Source organism: Zingiber officinale, chromosome 4B (genome assembly GCF_018446385.1).
Source record: "Zingiber officinale cultivar Zhangliang chromosome 4B, Zo_v1.1, whole genome shotgun sequence".
Lineage (NCBI taxonomy): Eukaryota > Viridiplantae > Streptophyta > Magnoliopsida > Zingiberales > Zingiberaceae > Zingiber > Zingiber officinale.
This window is the reverse complement of record NC_055993.1, coordinates 79,495,487-79,516,549: the sequence shown is the minus strand read 5'-3', so window position 1 is coordinate 79,516,549 and position 21,063 is coordinate 79,495,487. Positions and strand designations below refer to the sequence as shown.

The 21,063-nt window shown below is 41.5% G+C and overlaps 1 protein-coding gene and 3 non-coding genes across 4 annotated transcripts; all 4 read right to left on the bottom strand.

Annotated features, from left to right (window-relative positions):
* Nucleotides 1-2,243: 2,243 nt before the first annotated feature.
* Nucleotides 2,244-4,363, bottom strand: LOC121975235. Its single transcript, XM_042526761.1, has 2 exons — nt 4,214-4,363; nt 2,244-2,930 (listed from the first exon to the last, which is right to left on the bottom strand). Exons 1-2 carry the CDS (start codon nt 4,219-4,221, stop codon nt 2,468-2,470), a joined length of 471 nt encoding a protein of 156 aa, XP_042382695.1. The 5' UTR covers nt 4,222-4,363; the 3' UTR covers nt 2,244-2,467.
* Nucleotides 3,724-3,863, bottom strand: LOC121978992. Its single transcript, XR_006111294.1, has one exon. It is a non-coding gene; the product is annotated as a small nucleolar RNA F1/F2/snoR5a (small nucleolar RNA).
* LOC121978972 lies at nt 3,966-4,053 on the bottom strand. Its single transcript, XR_006111279.1, has one exon. It is a non-coding gene; the product is annotated as a small nucleolar RNA Z195/SNORD33/SNORD32 family (small nucleolar RNA).
* On the bottom strand, nt 4,139-4,228 carry LOC121979001. The gene has a single exon (XR_006111302.1). It is a non-coding gene; the product is annotated as a small nucleolar RNA U31b (small nucleolar RNA).
* Nucleotides 4,364-21,063: the final 16,700 nt, after the last annotated feature.

The following is a 21,063-nucleotide window of genomic DNA, read 5'->3' as shown; positions in this document are numbered from 1 at the left end:
AAATCCCTTGAAACCTTATAGGCATCCACCATGGATGACCATAATGAGTTTCTTGGGAAAGATTTTAAGGCAAACCTTATGAGATCCCGGTTCTCCACACTCTCTCCAACTGAATGAAGACCATTTAATAGTTCCTTGAATCTCCCATGTAGTGAACTTACCATTTCTCCATCCTTCATTGTGAAATTTTGAAGTTGATTTATCAAAAGATCTCTCTTTGCAATTCTTGAATCCTTGGTGCCTTCATTTAGCTCAATGAGCTTATCCCATAAATCCTTGGCGCTTTTGAAAGGTCCAACCTTGTTGAGTTGTTCCGAACTCAACCCACACTGGAGAGTCACGATTGCCTTAGCATTTGCTTGAGCCTTCAATTTTTGTTCAGCGGTCCACCTTGATGATTCAAGCATCTTTCCATTTTCGGTTGGCGCCGTGAATCCCTCCGTGATCGAGAACCACATGTCAATTTTGGTCATGAGATAATGTTCCATACGGCTCTTCCAATAAGCGAAATTACTGCCTTCATAGAATGGTGGTCGTGAAGTACTATGCCCCTCCTTGAATGACATCTTGTAACTCTTTAACTTGTGCTTTCTTGGCGGTGAATCCTCAACAGCAAACCAATGATCTGATACCACTTGTTAGGATCGGTTGAGCTAGAGGGGGGGGGGTGAATGACTCACTTCGTTTTCTTGATCAATTTAATCTTTCGCAGCGGACACTTGAAGGCAATGATAACTCTTGTATTTACTTGGTATCCACCTCCTCAAGGAGGTGACTAGTCTAAGGATCCACACCACCGTCACCCTTCCACTATCAAACTTCTCCTTCTCGGACTAACACCGAAGGTGGAGAAACCTTACAAGACTTACAAGCCTCCCTTTCTAAGAGAAAAAGATCACACTCACTACAATGAAGAAGAAAGAAAAGATTGCAAACTTGAAATACTTCTTCCTTGCAGCGTGGAACTTGAAAACGTGGCGAGATCGAGAGCTTAACTTGAAACCCTTGAGAGATCTTGAGCACTTCAAAGATTGATCACACTAGAGCAATAGAACAGTGTTTTTCTCTGAGATTTTCTGTTTCTTTTTCTTCCAGCCCTTGTAAATGACGTGAAAACTAACCGTTTCTCACATAATCGTCGCCGTGAATCGATTGGGTTTATATCCCAATCGATTCACAAGTATCCGTTGGAGGCCCTCGCGTCAAGATCAACGGTGCAGATTCTTTCATTTAACTCCAATCGATTGGGGGCAGTGCTTGAATCGATTCAGATACCTGCTCGTGAGATCGCAGGATCACAATGGCTCTGTGAATCGATCGGCCGATCGATTGAGTAACTTTAATCGATCGGCTGATCGATTCATAGGAAATCTGTGCTTCGTGCAGATATTCCTTGGATCGATCGCTCGATCGATTGAATTACCATGATCGATCGGCTGATCGATCTAGATACATTTTGCGCTTCGCACAGAAGCTTCCTGGATCAATCGCTCGATCGGATTACCCCAATTGGATCGATCCAGAAGCATTCTGTGCTTTGCGCAGAAACTTCCCAATCGATCGGCCGATCAATTGTCTTCCTTCCAATCGATCTACTGATCGATTCAAAGACATTCTACCTCACAGCCATATCTAAATCGATTTACCAATCGATTTTTGCTAAGTGAGCTTAACACGCATCCAACCTCCTGACTTGCAGGAACTTCTCTTGTCAAGAATCCGGTCCTCGACCTTCTTGGACTTCTCTTGCCTTGCATACGGTCTTCTGACATGCAAGGACTCTTTTGCCAAGAATCCGGTCCTCGACCTTCTTGGACTTTTCTTGCATCCAGTCTTCCGACCTGCAAGAAACTTCTCCTACAAACTCACAATACATGTTAAATCCAACGTATTAACCTAAACTTAAACAATTGTCAACACATTGAAACTTTCAGGGCATGATTGCACCAACAATCTCCCCATTTTTTATGTTTGACAATCTATTTAAGTTTAGGCTAATTTCTATATATAATAATAATACAATGATGAATAATGATTGCAACTACGCTGAAAATCATCTGAATTTAGCAGTAATTCAAGATAACACATAAGCAATAATCATGAACATAAACAGTAAACTTTAAATCATCTGAATTAAGCAGTAATTCAAGATAACACATAAGCAATAATCATGAACATAAACAGTAAACTTTAATTTCAATTTTAATTAACTTAAGCATAAACTTTAACATATATCTCCCCCTTTGTCAAATATCAAAACAAAACTCCCCCTCAATATGCGCACTAAGCAACCATGATAAAGCTGGGGAACTCCCCCTTAAACACACAGATACCGACATAATATAACAATCATGATTTTTGAAACAAAATAAAATATAGAACAAGCAAAATATCATATACCCAAAATAAAATGAAGTTCACATAAAGACTCCACATCAAGCATCCACAGAACGTACAATAACACGTGTCATAAAGGAACATAGAACTCAATGAGATCATCTCCCGAAAGAGTGGTATCAGGATCAGCAGAAGGAGCCGACGTAGTAGCTGGAGCAGGGGTCGTCGCAGAGACAGCACTAGGAACATCCTCAACATGTGGAACGAGATCTGTGGATGGAACAGACTGAGACGGATGACCCGTCACCCAAAAGCTCACCAAATCCACTAACGTGTCCAAAGTCGTCTGCATCGTAGACTGTCGATGGACCATGGTATCCATCATGGTGCGCAAGCTGACTACCTCCATGGTCAGTTCCTCAAGCCGGATATCGACAATCTCCTCGAACATCGGAAAAGCTGGCTCAAGGATATCCTCCTCAGCATCAACCACCGCAAGAGCCAATGCCTGTGCATCCCCCCTGTGACGAGCCCTGGATCCCTCACCAAGAGCACGTCCATTACGCCATCGAACTCCCCCAGGACCGCCCATCCTACCAAACGTAACCTTATTATTAGATTCTCATACTATTAAGAGTGTTAGATTCCACATATCTACCAATGACTAATAACCATAATTTCCATCCTCATCTAATCACCTTTTATCACATATTTAACAAAATTCAATAATAATAATTATTATCAATGTTAAAATTGACCTAAATTTCTAGAAAAATATTTAGGATTAAGAATTGTATTCTCAAACCAACGTAGACCAATACGACTCACGATCCTGTTCAAGATGGACAAACATGAATTTTACAAAGAACAACAATATCATCCAACAGAACAAAAAACATATGTCGTTTTATCGGTCTGCTTCTTTGTGCCGCCGCTGAGGCAACGTAGCAGGACACCAAATTCAGTCGACGTCCCAATCGAGGTTGACGTGCAGCAGCGATGTGCACCATCTCGCTGGGTCGCCTAGATGTTGCCGGGCTGTTCGAAGATAGCCGCGTGCTAAAACAGATGAACCCGAGCTGCTGCAGTACAGCTGAGATAGCAGAGACAACGGCGGCGCAGCCAACTTGTCTATAGATCAGTGATAATTAGAATCACGACTACTGATCTCTGGGCTAAATCACGAAAAAGATGTTTTTTCCTCGTAGAGATCCAATTTAGGAAATCGACTTGTTTAAATCCTTTCCAAACTGATTTTAAATAGATCTGAACAATTTTTTGGATAAATCAATTGATTCTAAACGAATCAAGTCGAATTTTTTTGGATAAATCAAATCCCCATTCTCGCACTACAAATGCATGCAATAAAATTTACGAAATATTTGGAAATGTAAGCAGGGATTTAGTAACAGGAAGCTCAAAGAATAGAACTATCTGTGTCGCAAGACCTGCTTTCTACATCTCTGCCACACTTACGAGATGCTAAGCCATCAGATTGACTGAGCATTAGATACCTGATGGCATTTAAAATCTGAAAAAAGATCGTAAAACTCAAGAAACGAAATCACTAAGATAGTATATTGATCTCTGTAGAGAATAAATGAAAATTTCAGAAAAAAAATGCGAAAGGGAGATCAGATGGTAGTGCATGTTTCGTGTTGATTCATCATCTGGCTTGCAGAGAAAAACTATGGATTTGAAATCATCACTTCTCCCAACGTATCCAAATCAACAAAAGGAAGAAACAAGTGAGAAAGCTTTATTTCTTGGAAAAAAAACACAGACGAGAGAATTGAGCAAGGAATCAGACAGAGATGTCAATCACCATTTTCCGATCGGAATAACGAGCGGAAAGTAAGACTGGGGCGACATTTACCATATCATCACACTCCCAACAATGGATCTCTCTGCAGCCCGAGATGAACACGACGCCGAAAAGAAAGAGAAACAAAACTCGAAGCGGCGATAAAAATGCTGGGCGTCGATCGACGATGGCGAATTGGCGGAGATGGAAGAAGCGGTATTTAAAGAGCTGGATTAGGGTTTCTGGCTCACAACTCTATGGCCGATCCAGTTTTACCGGCTCCGCCGCGAACCGCCTTGATAGACCCGAGTTAGTATCCTTTCGTCAATCTTGCGTGGCATAATATACGTATTTTAAACCAAAAAATTTACACATTTGTTTTTAAAAAAACATTAATGAAATTTTCGAGCTCTCTTCAAAAAATGCGGCCAAAGATATTCATTCATCCCAATACATTTCTCATTATGGGTCTCATAGATATAGATATGCATGATCGAGCGAGCTTCTCTATAAAGAAATTTTATTCCTAAGAAATTATTTATCTGAAGATTCGATATCTACTTTCGTATGACAATTTATCATCTACGTATCAACTCATCTATACCACGGACATCCGGATATCTCTCTCAATCTGTATGAATTAATGAAGAATTTGCTTAATCCAGCAACAAGGAACATGTTAAAGAGAGCTGATGGTGATCAAAATACTAAGGACTTTCACATTTAGGGCGGTAAACATGTCGAGTCGAGCCGAGCCGAGTCGAGCCGAGCCGAGCCGAGTCAAACTGAGTTTTGGGTGTTCAAGTTTGTTTGATAAGGTAACTGATGCGATGATTAGGTGGGGTCCCACCTTGCTGTCACAGTGGATGTCAAAGTCAACGGGTGGACGATGTTGGTCGGTCGGGCGAGTCATACATCGATCGGGGATTAAGCACCGACCCACGGTCTTCGACACAGGGAGTAATCAAACCGACGTTCAAAGGACATGCAGAAGTTGAATCGGGCAGCTCCTCCGCTCGGACTAGTAGCAGACTCAACAGACAGTGGACACCTCGCTCGGCCCATCAATCGAGCATATAGACAGTGGGCTTCCGGCTGAGCGGCCTTCTCGCTCGGCCCGACAATGGACGACACTTGGACAGCGGACTTTCACCCGAGCGGCTATCCCGCTCGGCGTGACAACTGACAATGCAAGGATAGCAGAATTTCGACCGAGCAGCCATTCCACTCGGCCAAGCAGCAGACACAGTGGGATATCCTTCTGTTGGTTGCTACTCGGAAAGCCTAGAGGTTCCACTGTACAAAAATTTTGTACAAAGGTCTGAACCTTTTCCTAGCTACCATGTGTTCTTTTAAATTAAATTTTGGATCGCCTGCGGAACTTAACACGTTTGATCCAAAACTTAATCTATTTGTTCTTTTAGGTTTTGACTTGGATCTCCTGCGGAACTTAACACGTTCGACCCAAATCACCTTAAGTTATTAATTCCATTAAATATTAATTTCCATAATTGGTTCCCAGTACTGACGTGGCGAGGCACATGACCTTCTTGGATATGGGAGCAACCACCACCGACTAGACAAAACCTTTTATAGAAATCTAATATTTAATTTCCTAAAATAACTTTAGGTTAACCGAAAAGAACAATCAAATCACAAGGAAAAATAAAACAAAAGAACACAACTTCGAAAAACATATTCGAAATAATAGAATCGTAAGCCTCTTGTATTTGATATTATTTCCAAAAATAACTAGTATGATGCGGAAAGAAAAAATACTAGTTATACCTTTTAGAAAGACCTCTTGATCTTCTACCGTATTCCTCTTCTAACCTCGGACGTTGTGTGGGCAACGATCTTCCGAGATGAGAATCCACCAAAACACCTTCTTCTCCTTTCTTCAAGTTTCGGCCAAGCACAAAGCTTCCAAAAGATGAAGATCTTTTTCTCCCAACCAAGCTCCAAGGGATACAAGCTTTCTCTCCTTCTTCTTCTTCTTCTCCAAGTAGTATCCGGCCACCACAAGAGCTCCAAGCAAATAGAGAAGGTTCGGCCACCACCAAGAGGAAGAGAGGATGGCCGGCCACAACACCAAGGAAAAGAGGGAGAGAAATAATAGAGGTTGTTCATCATGAAGCCTTCTCTACCCCCTCTTTTATAATCCTTGGTCTTGACAAATAAGGAAATTTAATTAAAAACTTCCTTAATTCTTTTGCCATGAAAAGGAAAAATTTATTTAATTAAAAACAATTTTCCTTTTCTCAATTTACATGGCCGGCCACACCAAAGCTACAAACAAGGAGAGTTTTAATTAATTAAAACTTCCTAATTTGTCTCCAGAAATTTATAAAATTTCTCCAATAATTTAATCCCTTCATGATTGGTTTATAAAAAGGAAATTTAATAAATTAAAATCTTTCTTTTAAACATGTGGAAAGAAAGTTATCTCTAAAAATTAAAATCTCTTTTAATCTACAAATAAGGAAAGATATCAAATCTTTTCTCAATCTTTTGGAGAAACTAATAAAAGAATTATTAATTTTTAAACTTTCTTTTAAATCATGAACATGGTTAAAAGGAAAGTTTTCTTAAAATTTAAAATCCTCCTTTAATCAACAAATAAGGAAAGATTTCAAATTTTAAACTCTCTTTAAACATGTAGATGATTTACAAATAAGGAAAGTTTTTACAAAATTAAAACCATCCTTTTAAACTACAAATAAGGAAAGAGATTAATCTCTTCTCTTAATCTTTTGTAGAAAACTATAAAAGGAAATTTTAATTTTTAAACTCTCTTTAAAATCATGATATCCACATAAGAAATAATTTTAATAAAAATCCTTTTAATATTCTAGTGGTCGGCCACCTAAGCTTGGGACCCAAGCTTTGGCCGACCACCTATAACTCATCCACTTGGTCTTGGTCGGCCCTAGCTTGGGTTCCATAGCTTGGCCGGCCCCATTGGATGGGTAAGAAGGTGGGTACACGGTGGGTATAAATCTCTATATACTAGAGGCTACGATAGGGACCGAGAGGAGGAATTGGTTTTGGTCTCCCGATGAAATTAAGCATCCGTGTTCGAACACACAACTAAATTCATCAATAATAATTCATTTCACTAAAGAACTAATATTGAACTACTGCACCAATCCCAAATTACATTTGGGCTCCTTCTTATTATGAGTGTGTTAATCTCCATGTGTTTAAGATAACAATGTCCACTAATTAAGTAAGTTCTTGACAACTCACTTAATTAATATCTAGCTCAGTAGTACCACTCAACTTCATCGTCATGTCGGACTAAGTCCACGCGGGGTTTAACATGACAATCCTTATGAGCTCCTCTTGGGGACATTCTCAACCTAGATTACTAGGACACATTTTCCTTCTATAGTCAACAACACACACTATAAGTGATATCATTTCCCAACTTATCGGGCTTATTGATTCATCGAACTAAATCTCACCCATTGATAAATTAAAGAAATAAATATCAAATATATGTGCTTGTTATTATATTAGGATTAAGAGCACACACTTCCATAATAACTGAGGTCTTTGTTTCTTTATAAAGTCAGTATAAAAGAAACGACCTCTAATGGTCCTACTCAATACACTCTAAGTGTACTAGTGTAATTATATAGTTAAGATAAACTAATACCTAATTACACTACGACCTTCCAATGGTTTGTTCCTTTCCATTATGGTCGTGAGCTACTGTTTATAATTTATAAGGTACTGATAACATGATCCTCTGTGTGTGACACCACACACCATGTTATCTACAATATAAATTAATTGAACAACTACATTTATCATAAATGTAGATATTTGACCAATGTGATTCTTATTTCTAGATAAATGTTTATACCAAAAGCTAGGCTTTTAGTATACACTCTAACACCTTCGACATCCTTTTGGGAGCTAGTGTCACTGACAGGCGACATGCTCAAACAGAGAATCGTACGGTGGAAGCTTCCACTATCACTTCAGAGATATGCTCGACCCGTTAAGGTACTGTGTCAGGGACACTTTATTGACACATCTTTTCAGGGAAAGCTTTGAGATGTGTGCTCACCTTGAAAAGTGTGCACGCGCGCTCCCGAGGCTCTATATAAAGGGGGTCCAAGCATTGGCGGAGGTATGCTTTTCTCGCGATTTCTACTGTTGCGCTACAGTTCTTGTTTCTGTTAGGATGTATACTAAAAGCCTAGCTTTTGGTATAAAAATTTATCTAGAAATAAGAATCACATTGGTCAAATGTCTACATTTATGATAAATGTAGTTGCTCAATTAATTTATATTGAAGATAACATGGTGTGTGGTGTCACACACAGAAGATCATGTTATCGGTTCCTTATAAATTATAAACAGTAGCTCACGACCAAGATGGAAAGGAACAAACCATTGGAAGGTCATAGTGTTATTAGGTATTAGTTTATCTTAACTATATAATTACACTAGTACACTTAGAGTGTATTGAGTATGACCATTTGAGTTCATTCCTTTTATACTGACTTTATAAAGGAACAAAGACCTCAGTTATTATGGAAGTGTGTGCTCTTAATCCTAATATAATAACAAGCACATATATTTGATATTTATTTCTTTAATTTATCAATGGGTGAGATTTAGTTCGATGAATCAATAAGCCCGATAAGTTGGGAAATGATATCACTTATAGGTTGTTGATTATAGAAGGAAACTGTGTCCTAGAGATACTAGGTTGAGAATGTCCCAAGAGGAGCTCAAAAGGATTGTCATGTTAAACCCTAGGTGGACTTAGTCCGACAGGTTGAGTGGTACTACTTGAGTTAGATATTAATTAGTAAGTTGTCGAATTATAATTAGTGGACATTGTTATCTTAAACACGAGAGACTAACACACTCATAATAGGAAGGAGCCAAAAATATAATTTGGGATTGGTGCGGTAGTTCAACAATAATTCTCTAGTGGAATGAATTATTATTGATAAATTGTTGTGTGTTGATGCTTAATTTGTCGGAGACCAAAACAATCCTCCTCTCGGTCTATCGTAGCCTCTTGATTATAGATTACTGCCACCTATACCCACCTTCACCCATCTATGGCTAAGCTAGCTGGAGACAAGCTAGGCCGCCATGTTTTGGTTCATGGGTGAATTCATGTGGCGGCCCTAGCTTGAACTCAAGCTTGGGTGGCCGGCCCTATTAAATAAAAGGAATTTTATTTTTTTAAATTTTTCTTATGTGGATAACATGATTTAAAGAGAGTTTAAAATTTAAATCTTTCCTTTTATAAGATTCTACAAAAGATTAAGAGAAGAGTTAAATCTCTTTCCTTATTTGTAGATTAAAAGGTTGATTTTAATTTTGGTAAAAACTTTCCTTTTAATCATGTTCATAATTTAAAAGAGAGTTTAAAAATTAAATATCTCTTTTATAAAGCTTCTACAAAGATTAAGAAAAGATTAGATATCTTTCCTTATTTGTAAATTGGAAGAGATTTTAATTTTTTAAAGATAACTTTCTTTTTATCCACATGTTTAAAAGAAATATTTTAATTTATAAAATTTCCTTTTTATTAACCATCATGAAGGGAAAAATTATTAGAGAAATTTTTTATAAAATTTCCGGAAACAAATTAGGAAAGTTTTAATTCTTGATTGAATTAAATTTCCTTTGCTTGGTTTAAAGTGGCCGGCCACATTGTTGATGAAAAAAAAATATTTTTAATTAAATAAATTTTCCTTATCAATGGCAAAAGAATTAAGAAATTTTTATTTAAATTTCCTTATTTGCCAAGGCCAAGGATTATAAAAGAGAGGGTAGAGGTGCCTTCATGGTTAATAACTCTATTATTTTTCCTCTCTCTTTTTCTTCCTTGGTGTGGCCGGCCATCCTCTCCTCCTTTCTTCTCTTTGATGGCCGAACCTCATCCTTCTTGTGGAGACTCATATGGTGGCCGGATCAAGTTTAGAGAAGAAGAAGAAGGAGAGAAAGAAAGCTTTGTTTCTAGCATCCCTTGGAGCATGGTGGTGGTGGCCGAACCTCTTCATCCTAGAAGATGTTTTGATGGCCGAAACTTGCAAGGAAGAAGAAGGTGCTTGGTGGTTCTCATCTCGGAAGATCGTTGCCCACACAACGTCCGAGGTTAGAAGAGGAATACGATAGAAGATCAAGAGGTCTTTCTAAAAGGTATAACTAGTATTTTTCCTTTCTGCATCATACTAGTTATTTTTGGAAATAATACCAAATACAAGAGGCATACGATTTTAGTGTTTCGAATTTGTTTTCGATATAGTGTTCTTTTGTTTTTCTTTTCCTTGTGATTTGATTGTTCTTTTCGGTTGACCTAAAGTTATTTTAGGAAATTAAATATTAGCTTTCCATAAAAGGTTTTGTCTAGTCGGTGGTGGTTGCTCCCATATCCAAGAAGGTCATGTGTCTCGCCACGTCAGTACTGGGAACCAATTGTGGAAATTAATATTTAATGGAATTAATAACTTAAGGTGATTTGGATCGAACGTGTTAAGTTCCGCAGGAGATCCAAGTCTAAACCTAAAAGAACAAATAGATTAAGTTTTGGATCAAACGTGTTAAGTTCCGCAGGCGATCCAAAATTAAATTAAAAGAACACATGGTAGCTAGGAAAAGGTTCAGACCTTTGTACAAATTTTTGTACAGTGGAACCTCTAGGTTTTTCGAGTAGCAACCAACAGTTTCTTCTCTCTTCACTGGAGACTGACTCGAGCGTCAAAGGGTCATCGTCGGGGACCCCTTCCCTGGCTCGGCACTGATATTGCTCGTGTTGCAAGCGGAAGTGAAGTTCACCGAAGGTCAGCAGGAGCACCACGTCCCTAGCATCCATCTCTTCAACTTTCGGACAGGATCATATTTGGTGTCCTCTGTGGGAACGTCACATGAATCCGAGCCGAGAAGATAGAAGACGCTTGACGACTAACCACCGTGACGCTCACTCAAGATGAGCTGGAGATGCTCGTGCAAGCACGGGCAGCAAAAATGATAGAGCAACAACAACAACAAGCGCTAGCCGATTGGCTAGCAGTGCAGCCTGCAACATCGGCGGTCGTTAGGCGAGCGGGGCAAGAAGACTGAGTGGAGCAACTCTCCAAATGAGGGCAGAACCGTTGGTCGACCGACACCCAAGGGGAAGTGCCGCCCGCGCCGATCCCCTTCCATCGAGCTTTGTTCCAAACCCCCTCGGAGATAGCCCAAGCGCATCAGGAGCGGAGATCATCTTCCGACGATGCGCCCGTTCAGGACGCGCGGAAAGGAAAAGCGCCCCAAAGTGCCGCGTCTCCCGAACGGATCAACAGGCAGTTCTCAGAGGAGATCTTACAAGACCCTCTGCCTCGACACTACAACCCCGTTGGCAATCGGGACGTACAACAGATCTGTTAGATCGTAGAGCTCGCTAAAGAGGGGTGAATAACGATTTAAAATTCATTCAAGAGTACAACAACGGAAAAAGCACAAAATAATGCTAACACGAACCAGTTTTACTTGGTTCGGAGCCTTGGTCGACTCATACTCTAAGGCCCGCACTCGTCGAGTGCTTTCGTTGGTCAATCACTGATAGTTCGAAAATTGATTACAATAATAAGTACAAGAACTATTATAAGGAAAATACCGACAACAATAAGAAAACAAAGCTTGAGCTGCAGGGTGTCGGAGAGGTTTCGCAGCGTCGCAGGAGCACAGCGTAGTAGAGCAGTCGTTCGAAGACGTTGTTGTTTGCTCCAGGGTGAGACCTCCTTATATAGGACGCTCCGGGCGCTCGGATCCCTTCCGGGTGCTCGGACCGTGACGTAGGTCCGGCGAATCAACGCGCTCCTCGTTGCGACAATATAGAGTTTTGCCTTCCGGACTCCCGGAGCGATTCCAAGCGCCCGGACCAACTCTGGGTGCCCAGACCACCATCTTCCAGAAAGTCCTTCTTCTGCAAGAAAATGTTAGTCCGAGACAAAATAAAAGTTATATTACCCTGCAAAACAGAAGTTAGCACAATTATAGTAAAAGAGTAGTAATTAGATTCCGTCTCACCGAGACCGGAATCTAGTCACGATCTCAACTTAGATTTCCGAAATAGTTCTAAGTTGGATCGACGTCCACTGTTCCCTCGAATGAGGAACGCGTCCTCACCAAGCCACTCCCCTCCAGTGGCTTACCTTAACTTACCTGCCAGACGTCCGGTCTGCCCGTCGACCCCGTTTGGACTTCGTACCAGCTATCAGGTCAGCCCATCGACCTAGCTGGACTTCGTACCAGACATCCGGTCAGCCCGTCGACCAGTCTGGACTTCGTGTCAACTATCAGATCAGCCCATCGATCTAGATGGACTTCGTGCCAGTTATCTGGTTGGCTCGTCGACTTAGTTGGGCTTCTCCTGCACACTTCGTCAAAGTGTTAGATGACTATGAAACTAACTTAACCTACTTTGTCATTCATCAAAACCTGAGTTAGATCGTCAGTGCTAACCAAACCAATAGGATCGACCAACCCAGATGATCATCTGGATCGATTCGACCCAGTACACAGACGGAGTAAAGTGTAGAGTCTTTCTCATGACCCTCTTCGGATCGGCGCAGCACTGGTTCAGAAGACTGCCGGACGGCTCGATATGAAGCTTCAAAGACTTCCGAGCCGCCTTCCAGCACCACTTCGCCAGCAACCGACGCTACAGAAGACGAGTGCCAGCCTCTTCGCCCTGAAACACGGGCCCAAGGAAGCACCCCGAGCGTACATTTAACACTTCAACCAAGTGGCCATGGGCATCCCCTTGGTCTCGTCCGAGATCATGATGAATGCCTTCACCCAGGGACTCACCGAGGGAGATTTCTTCTAGTCACTCATCTGGAAGTCGCCCAGAGACTTTGACCACATGCTCAAGAAAGCCAACAAATACATCAACGTGGAAGAAGCCCAGACGACCAGAAGAAAAGAGGCGCCGACTGAGTATTCGGCGTCGACCGAGCATCGACCAGCTAGCAGCCATCTGCCGCCCAAGGGTAGATAACAAAATTTGGGGACCAAATTTTTATTAGTGGGGGAGAATGTAAAATACCGAAAATAGGTGAATATTAATAAGGGAATTTTTCGGAATTTTTGGATATTTTTCGGGAATTTTTCGGATCTCGTACAGACGAGTTAACGGGGATAAAGAAACGGAGCCCGGAAAAGCCTGTTTAGGCTACCCAATTAAGTGAGAAAAAGTTGACTTTCTTTATTTATTTTCTTTTTCTCATTTCTTTTCTTCATTTTTCTTCTATCCCTCACGCACCCGAGCCGCAGCATCTCCTTCACGCGCTGACAGGATTCCTACGAGCCCTAACCGCCGAGCGATTTCTTTCTCTTTATCTTCTCTCCCGAGCCGCACACCGCCGGCCACCAGGTTCGGCACCAGTCGCGACTGTGCCCTAGGTTTCTCTTCTCGCGCCGCCACCACAGTGACGCCGTCTCTGTGCCCTAGCCGCCGGCGACGCACGGAGCAGCGCCGCACCCCCTGGGCCTTAGCCATTTCCGACAGAGCCTTCTCTTCCTCTACTCGCTTCGCCCTCGGGTCGCCACAGCCGACAACAGTTGCTTGCCGAGCCCTTACTGCCGATTCTCCTCGGACGCCTCTGCCCTAGCCACCAGTCGCGTGCCCTAGTCGATCTTGGGAGGTAAGTTAGTTTGAAATTCGGTTAATTCTTGGCAGGAATCTCCAATCTTGATTCGTGATCTTCTCCTTGCTACTATTCTAGGTCACGGATTGGTGAGGAAGTGGGGCTGTGGCGTTATTTGATCAGCACCAGAAGACCTTAGTCCACAGAAGTGAGGGCTGTGAATTGAAGGAAGAATTACAGCGGGTTTTGTGTGCTGTGGATCAACAAACAATTTCTTGTTCAAATTTCAGCAGCAAGCAACCTTTCACCGCAATCACTTGGATTGTAAATTAGGGTAAGGATTAGGTGTATTTGAATACTTGTTGTAGATCATGTTCTGAATTAGAGGATTTGGTTAGACGATCATGTGTATGTTGATTAGGTTTATGTATTGAATTGGAGATAAATTGGATTACTAAATGGTTAGATTGATTTGGGTTTTACCCTAATTTAGCCTTAAGGATTTTATTTAGCTATACATTTGAGTTAGCTAAATAAATTATGTTTATATTGGTGACACAGGACCTTGACACGAGACGAGTATCTCGATTATCGGATTGGACTTTTCGATTTGGAGGCGGGTACTTTTGACTTATGTCATTTGATATACATAGTAGTGAATATAACAAGTTACATTAATTATGTTCTTATTTGTTCCGGTTAATCACTACCCGATACTTGTTACATGATTGATTGATTGCTTGTTTTGCATCTCATGTATTTCTTATCTGTTGATACATGCTTATAGGGGTAGTGATATACCATGCTTCACCATGTTCAGGACCTAGGTTTTTATACCTTCTGTGTACCTTTGATTTGAGTTGATTCGTTGACCTATGATACACTTTTATATATATATGGATTAGGTCTGGATATTTTGTGGTTAGTGTCATGCACCATTTGCATGATTGCATGTTGTGCGATAGTCTGCTCCATTATTGTTGAGCACGTCGCCAGTTACATGGATCTGCACACATCACCACTTATGGGTTAGTGGTCGATTCAGGCAGAGTATGTTGCAGCAGGGACTCTGTTAGGCACCGTTGGTCCGCTCATGGGTAGTGAGACACAACGTGTTATCCGGCAGGGATTCCTCCCCGTCATCGTGTACCGGGAGTTGAGAGCATTGCGCTCTCCCATTTATGATTTGGGGTAGGAGGATAGGTGTACTCTGACAGCATCCCGTCCACTCGGTTACTCATCAAGAGTAGTGACGACAGAGTGCACAGTTGTCACAGCCCTACCCACTCGGCCTCACTTTTGTGTGAGATTGTTGACTGGCGTCAGGGGTGACCAGGACGCATCATTAGCATCATATGCATGATGCATTTATTGCTTGTGTTTGTGTTTGCTGCATTTATATACTGCATATTGTTTGGATACCTATGTTTGACATGCATACAGGATTTCCATATCACTCGGGCTATTTGTCCTTATACCCAGGTCCTGGTTAGTACAGTTTCTCTCCTGTTTACTTCAGATGCATTTTTATCTTTCTTATATCAGGAGACTGTACGCATGATTAGTGTTAGGTGTTATTTCCCTACTTTGTATATCAGTTGTACCTGCTGAGTGTTGGACTCACCGCGCCTCCATTTGTTGTTATTTTTCAGGTTGATGCTGCCAGGAGAGGGTTCCAGTTGCTAGTCCCCTGCAGACCACGAGGGCTTAGTAATCTTTTGGTTTTCTTCTTTATTAGTCTATGTTCAGACTTATTCTGTTTTTGATACTATGGATGTGGTATGGATTTTGTGATGTCGATGGATTTGGTTTGGTTTTGCTTTTACTACATGCCTGCCTAGACGGCAGAAGAGGTAAATTGATCTTATCGTCGGATTTGTGTTTTATGAGTGTAGTTGAGTAGGGTGGATTTTGAGTCTTCTATTCATTGCTTATTAAATTGTGTGGAATGTCTGTGTGTTGTGTTTATTTACTGTTATTATTCCAGCCGCATGTGGCAGAGGTATATGGATATGTAGAAAGTTTCAGATTGTCCGCCGTACAGGGGAGATGCTGCCGAAATTTCTTCGGACAGGGACTCCTCCGGGGCGTGACAATTTAGTGGTATCAGAGCTTAGGTTTTACGATCTTTGTTTTCGTAATTTGGATATTTGGGATAACCTGATACCAATTTATTTGGTATTAGAGCGTCAAGTTTGGCGATACTTGTTGTTTTTCGTGTTACGGATTTTTGAGATTTAACTGATACCAATTTATTGGTATCAGAGCGGGTTATGTTACCTGCTTTTGGGTGTTCTGGATATTTGGGTTGGCCCAAGTTTGCGAGTCAAACTGGGTAGTTATTTTGGGTTGCACGGATTTTTCCATTATGTATATGTTATGGATTTCCGTTTTGGATTTATATGGATTTCCGGCGATTTTCTCGTTCAGAATTTTGAGGTCAAATTGGGGACTGGACAGCGATGGAATATCTCCAAACGGCATATAGGTATGATGTTTAATTTTATAGTTTATGACATGTATTAGCATTCTTTATTTAATACCTGTCTGGTTGTTGTAACACATATTATATGTGATGGGTTAGCCATTGAGCATGGTTGACCTTAATAGAGATTAAGGATTATAGTCACTGGTGATTTTTCATATCATACCATCAGTAGTTTTAGCTTCTGTTACTACTAGTAGGAGATGGAGGCACATACCAGCCTCTGCTATTGTTAGCTGGCTAATGGATGATACCTACATATTCCTGTTGACTTAGCCAGTAGAGTTTTTATACTCATATCTTTTGGATATTAGGGTACCCGATACGATGAAAATTGGTCATTGAGGAGTTATCAAGTTAGATCATTGTTGAGAATGGTTTGAGGTTGAGGGATATTGTGAGATCAGATATTGTGATATGTTGATTTCTAATGATTTATCAGAGTGTCTTGATGATCTTGAATTTTGACTTTTTCTTTTGGGTCGTACACATTTATAAATATGATATTATGTGGGCTGGCATTTCTAGTTTGAGTTGATGTAATTAGTGTTGAATTGACCCATGAACTGATTTAGTTATTTGACAATTTATTTGGGGGTCAAGTTGTAACTTGCTCTGGTGTCTATAAAGATGTATCCCTTCGGATAGTTCTGTATGGATTATGGATCAATGAACTGGTAGGATTTTTGTTGTGCTGCCTTTGGTTGTCATAGTTGAAAATTTTTCTGGGTCTGCTGAGTGGATACATGTATGGAACATGATATCCGGTTGATTATGATTGGATTGGTTTGTGAATCCTGGCAAAATTTTTGATCATATAACTCCATATGAATGATTAGTAATGGTTTCAGATATTGAGGATATAAATTTGATTGAAGTCTTAAATGTAACCAATTTTTCATCAATGTCAAGGCTGGATGAAAATGGTTGAGTATTGTGTCGGATTTGGATAACATAGAAGGTAAAATAGGGAATGTCAGGTTGATTGGATTAAATATGCTGATTAGGTATATCTATGTGGTGTATACTTGTCTAGTTATGATGATTGTGGGTGGCTAGTAGATTATACCCTAGTGGTTAGGCATACGTGTCTGATTGTTTATTTGGAGGTATCTTATCGATTTAATATGAGTTCTGATATGTGCAGATGTGTTCGGTGTAATATTCGAGGTATTTTATTGATTATATTTGATTTGTGGATGCACTTGTGTCTATTAGGCTTGTTGGAAGTATTACGTTGATTATACTCTTGGCATAGGTGTATATATGTCATGTGAGTGTTGTTGAGGTGTATTGTTGATTATACCTATGTTGATATATGCACACGGTTTCGGTATGCATTATTGGAGGTATTACGATGATTTATACCTAGGTTGTGAGTATCTTTTGTGTGTACTAATTGGAGGATTATGTCGGTCATACATATGTTGTGTATGCATGTGTGCCAGGTGTTTTGTTGGTAGCAGCATGATGATTCTACTTATGTTGAATGCAGGATGTGGAGTGTCTGCATTATGTCATTTGTTGGATTACCCTGTCAACTAATTTTCTTATCAGTGGGTGACTCACTACGATGTGGATAGAGTTGACGATGAGTTTGATTTGATTACTGGATTGTGATACCCTAGGCTACCCACAGTGATTGTGGTAGAGCGACCCCATGCAGTCTCTGGCTAGATAGTTAGGTGCCTTGGGCACTTAGGTTTGCCCACATATTTTAGGTTTGTTCTCCCACATATTTTGGGTCGTTTGTGGTGGAGCGGAGCTCCCACATATACATATTTCGGATTGCTTGTAGCGGAGCATTGCTCCCATATCTATTACAGATACATGTTATGGATTATTTGTAGTGGAGTGTTACTCCTACATATTGAGGATTTCTTGTGGTAAAGCGTTGCTCCCACATATGTGGTATTTTCTGTGATGGAGCGTTGATCTCACACTGGAGGATCTATGCTTAGATGATTTATATCGTTGGTGATCATATTTCAGACTTATTGTCAGGGATCTTATGGTTACAAATGTCTGTGATACGGACATTATGTGTCATGATTTTACCATTAGGGTTTGGGAAACCTTAGAGGTTTTCAGAGACTTGATGATTTTGGTATTCCCAGGATGTTTGGATCGATTTCCATTGTCTTTGTTGACGGTGTTGTGATCTATTTCGGATCCATGGTGAGTTACACACTTCATCTTTGCATAGTTCTAGAGATGCTTCGATGGAAACGTCTAGATGTGAAGATCAGTAGTGCGTGTTTTGGTTGTCTTCTGTGAGATGTTTGAGACACATGGTTATGAGTAGGAGTATACCGTGGTTCCACAGGAGATCGAGGTTGTTATCGTTGGGAGTAGACGGAGTCTGTAGAAGAGGCTCGCAACTTCCTTTGTTTGGCTCGATATTTCCGGAGATACTTTGAGGGTTTCTCACGGATTGCTATGCTACTTACACGCCTGACCAGGAAAGGCGTGAAGTTCACTTGAACTGAGGATGGCAAGACCAGCTTCTAGGAGTTGAAGCGGAGACTAGTGTCGGCTTCGATTTTGGTTTTACCTTCTGGAGAGGACGGATATGTCCTCTACACAGACGCATCTATTCAGGGTTTGAGCGCTGTTCTGATGCAGCACGATATGGTAGTCTCCTATGCTTCTCGTCGGTTGAAGGAACATGAGAAGAACTACCCTGTACATGATCTGGAGCAAGTCGCCATTATTTTTGCCATGAAGATTTGGCGACATTATTTATATGACGTTACATTTGAGATTCTCACTGACCATAAGAGTCTCAAATATTTGTTTACTTGGAAGGAACTTAATCTCCGACAGAGGATATGGATGGAGTTCCTGAAGGATTTTGATTGTACCATTAGCTATCACCCGGGGACAGCTAATGTCGTTGTCGATGCGCTTAGCAGGAAGTCCGGAGGGACTTTGGCTTGTCACCGAGTTGTGGTCACAGACTTGATTTAAGGTTTCTCCGGTTTGGGCCTTGAGGGGTAAGGACAGACAGAGCAGGGTACTCTAGTTATCATGGTTGCTCAGTCGTTGATCAGGACGAGGATACGAGAGCCCTAGGCTGCTGATCAGTATTTGCAATTTATTTGCAGCCAGATAGCTTCCGAGCAGCAGACCGAGTTCACACGAGACGAAAAGGGTGTTATACACTTCCGAGGCAGATTATGCGTACTTCAGTCTCATCCGGTCTTATAGGAGTTACTTCCGGAGGCTCATCGCTCATGATTTGCTATCCACCCAGGCGGTACCCGTATGTACCAAGATTTGAGGCGTTTCTATTGGTGGAATGGTATGAAGAAAGACATCACGTAATTTGTAACGAGATGTCTTGTCTGTCAGCAGGTGAAGACAGAGCACCAGATACCTGCAGGATTACTTCAGCGGATTCCTATTTCTGAGTGGAAGTGGGATCACATTACCATGGACTTTGTGGTAGGGTTGGTCCGTACTATCAGACGGAGGATGTCAGAGGCGTAGGATCGCCAGAAGGGTTATGCAGACCGGAGTCGGAGACTCTTAGAGTTCTCTGCAGGCGACCATGTATTTCTGTGAGTTTCACCCACGAAAGGGGTGAAGAGATTTGACTTCAGAGGTAAGCTAGCTCCGCGATACATTGGCCCTTTCCAGATCATGGAGAAGATTAGAGCGGTAGCTTATCGACTGGCACTATCGCCGTCCTTGGCAGGCGTTCCCGACGTATGCCATGTATCTATGCAGAGGAGATACATATCTGACCCGACACATGTGCTGACAGATATCTCAGTTCCTGTTCAGCTTGACGTCAGTTATGAGGAGATTCCGGTACGTATTCAAGACCGGAAAGAGCGTCAGTTGTGAAACAAGACTATCCGACTTGATAGTCAGATGGCAGCAGCATACGGATGAGGAGGCTACTTGGGAGCTCGAGGATACTATCGGAGCTCGATACCCCCATCTTTTCACTTGAGGTATGTAATTTAATTTACCGTTCAGCATTTATACTCTTTACCTGTTGTTAGTATTTGCTGATGGTAGATAATAAAATTTGGGGACCAAATTTTTATTAGTGGGGGAGAATGTAAAATACCGAAAATAGGTGAATATTAATAAGGGAATTTTTCAAAATTTTTGGATATTTTTCGGAAATTTTTCGGAGCTCGTACGGACGAGTTAACTGGGATAAAAAAACGGAGCCCGGAAAAACCTGTTTAGGCTACCCAATTAAGTAAGAAAAAGTTGACTTTCTTTATTTATTTTCTTTTTCTCATTTCTTTTCTTCATTTTTCTTCTATCCCTCACGCACCCGAGCCGCAGCATCTCCTTCACGCGCTGACGGGATTCCTACGAGCCCTAACCGCCGAGCGATTTCTTTCTCTTCATCTTCTCTCCCGAGCCGCACACCGCCGGCCACCAGGTCCGGCACCAGTCGCGGTTGTGCCCTAGGTTTCTCTTCTCGCGCCGCCACCACAGTGACGCCGTCTCTGTGCCCTAGCCGCCGGCGACGCACGGAGCAGCGCCGCACCCCCTGGGCCTTAGCCATTTCCGACAGAGCCTTCTCTTCCTCTACTCGCTTCGCCCTCGGGTCGCCACAGCCGGCAATAGTTGCTTGCCGAGCCCTTACTATCGATTCTCCTCGGACGCCTCTGCCCTAGCCACCAGTCGCGTGCCCTAGTCGATCTTGGGAGGTAAGTTAGTTTGAAATTCGGTTAATTCTTGGCAGGAATCTCCAATCTTGATTCGTGATCTTCTCCTTGCTACTATTCTAGGTCACGGATTGGTGAGGAAGTGGGGATGTGGCGTTATTTGATCAGCACCAGAAGACCTTAGTCCACAGA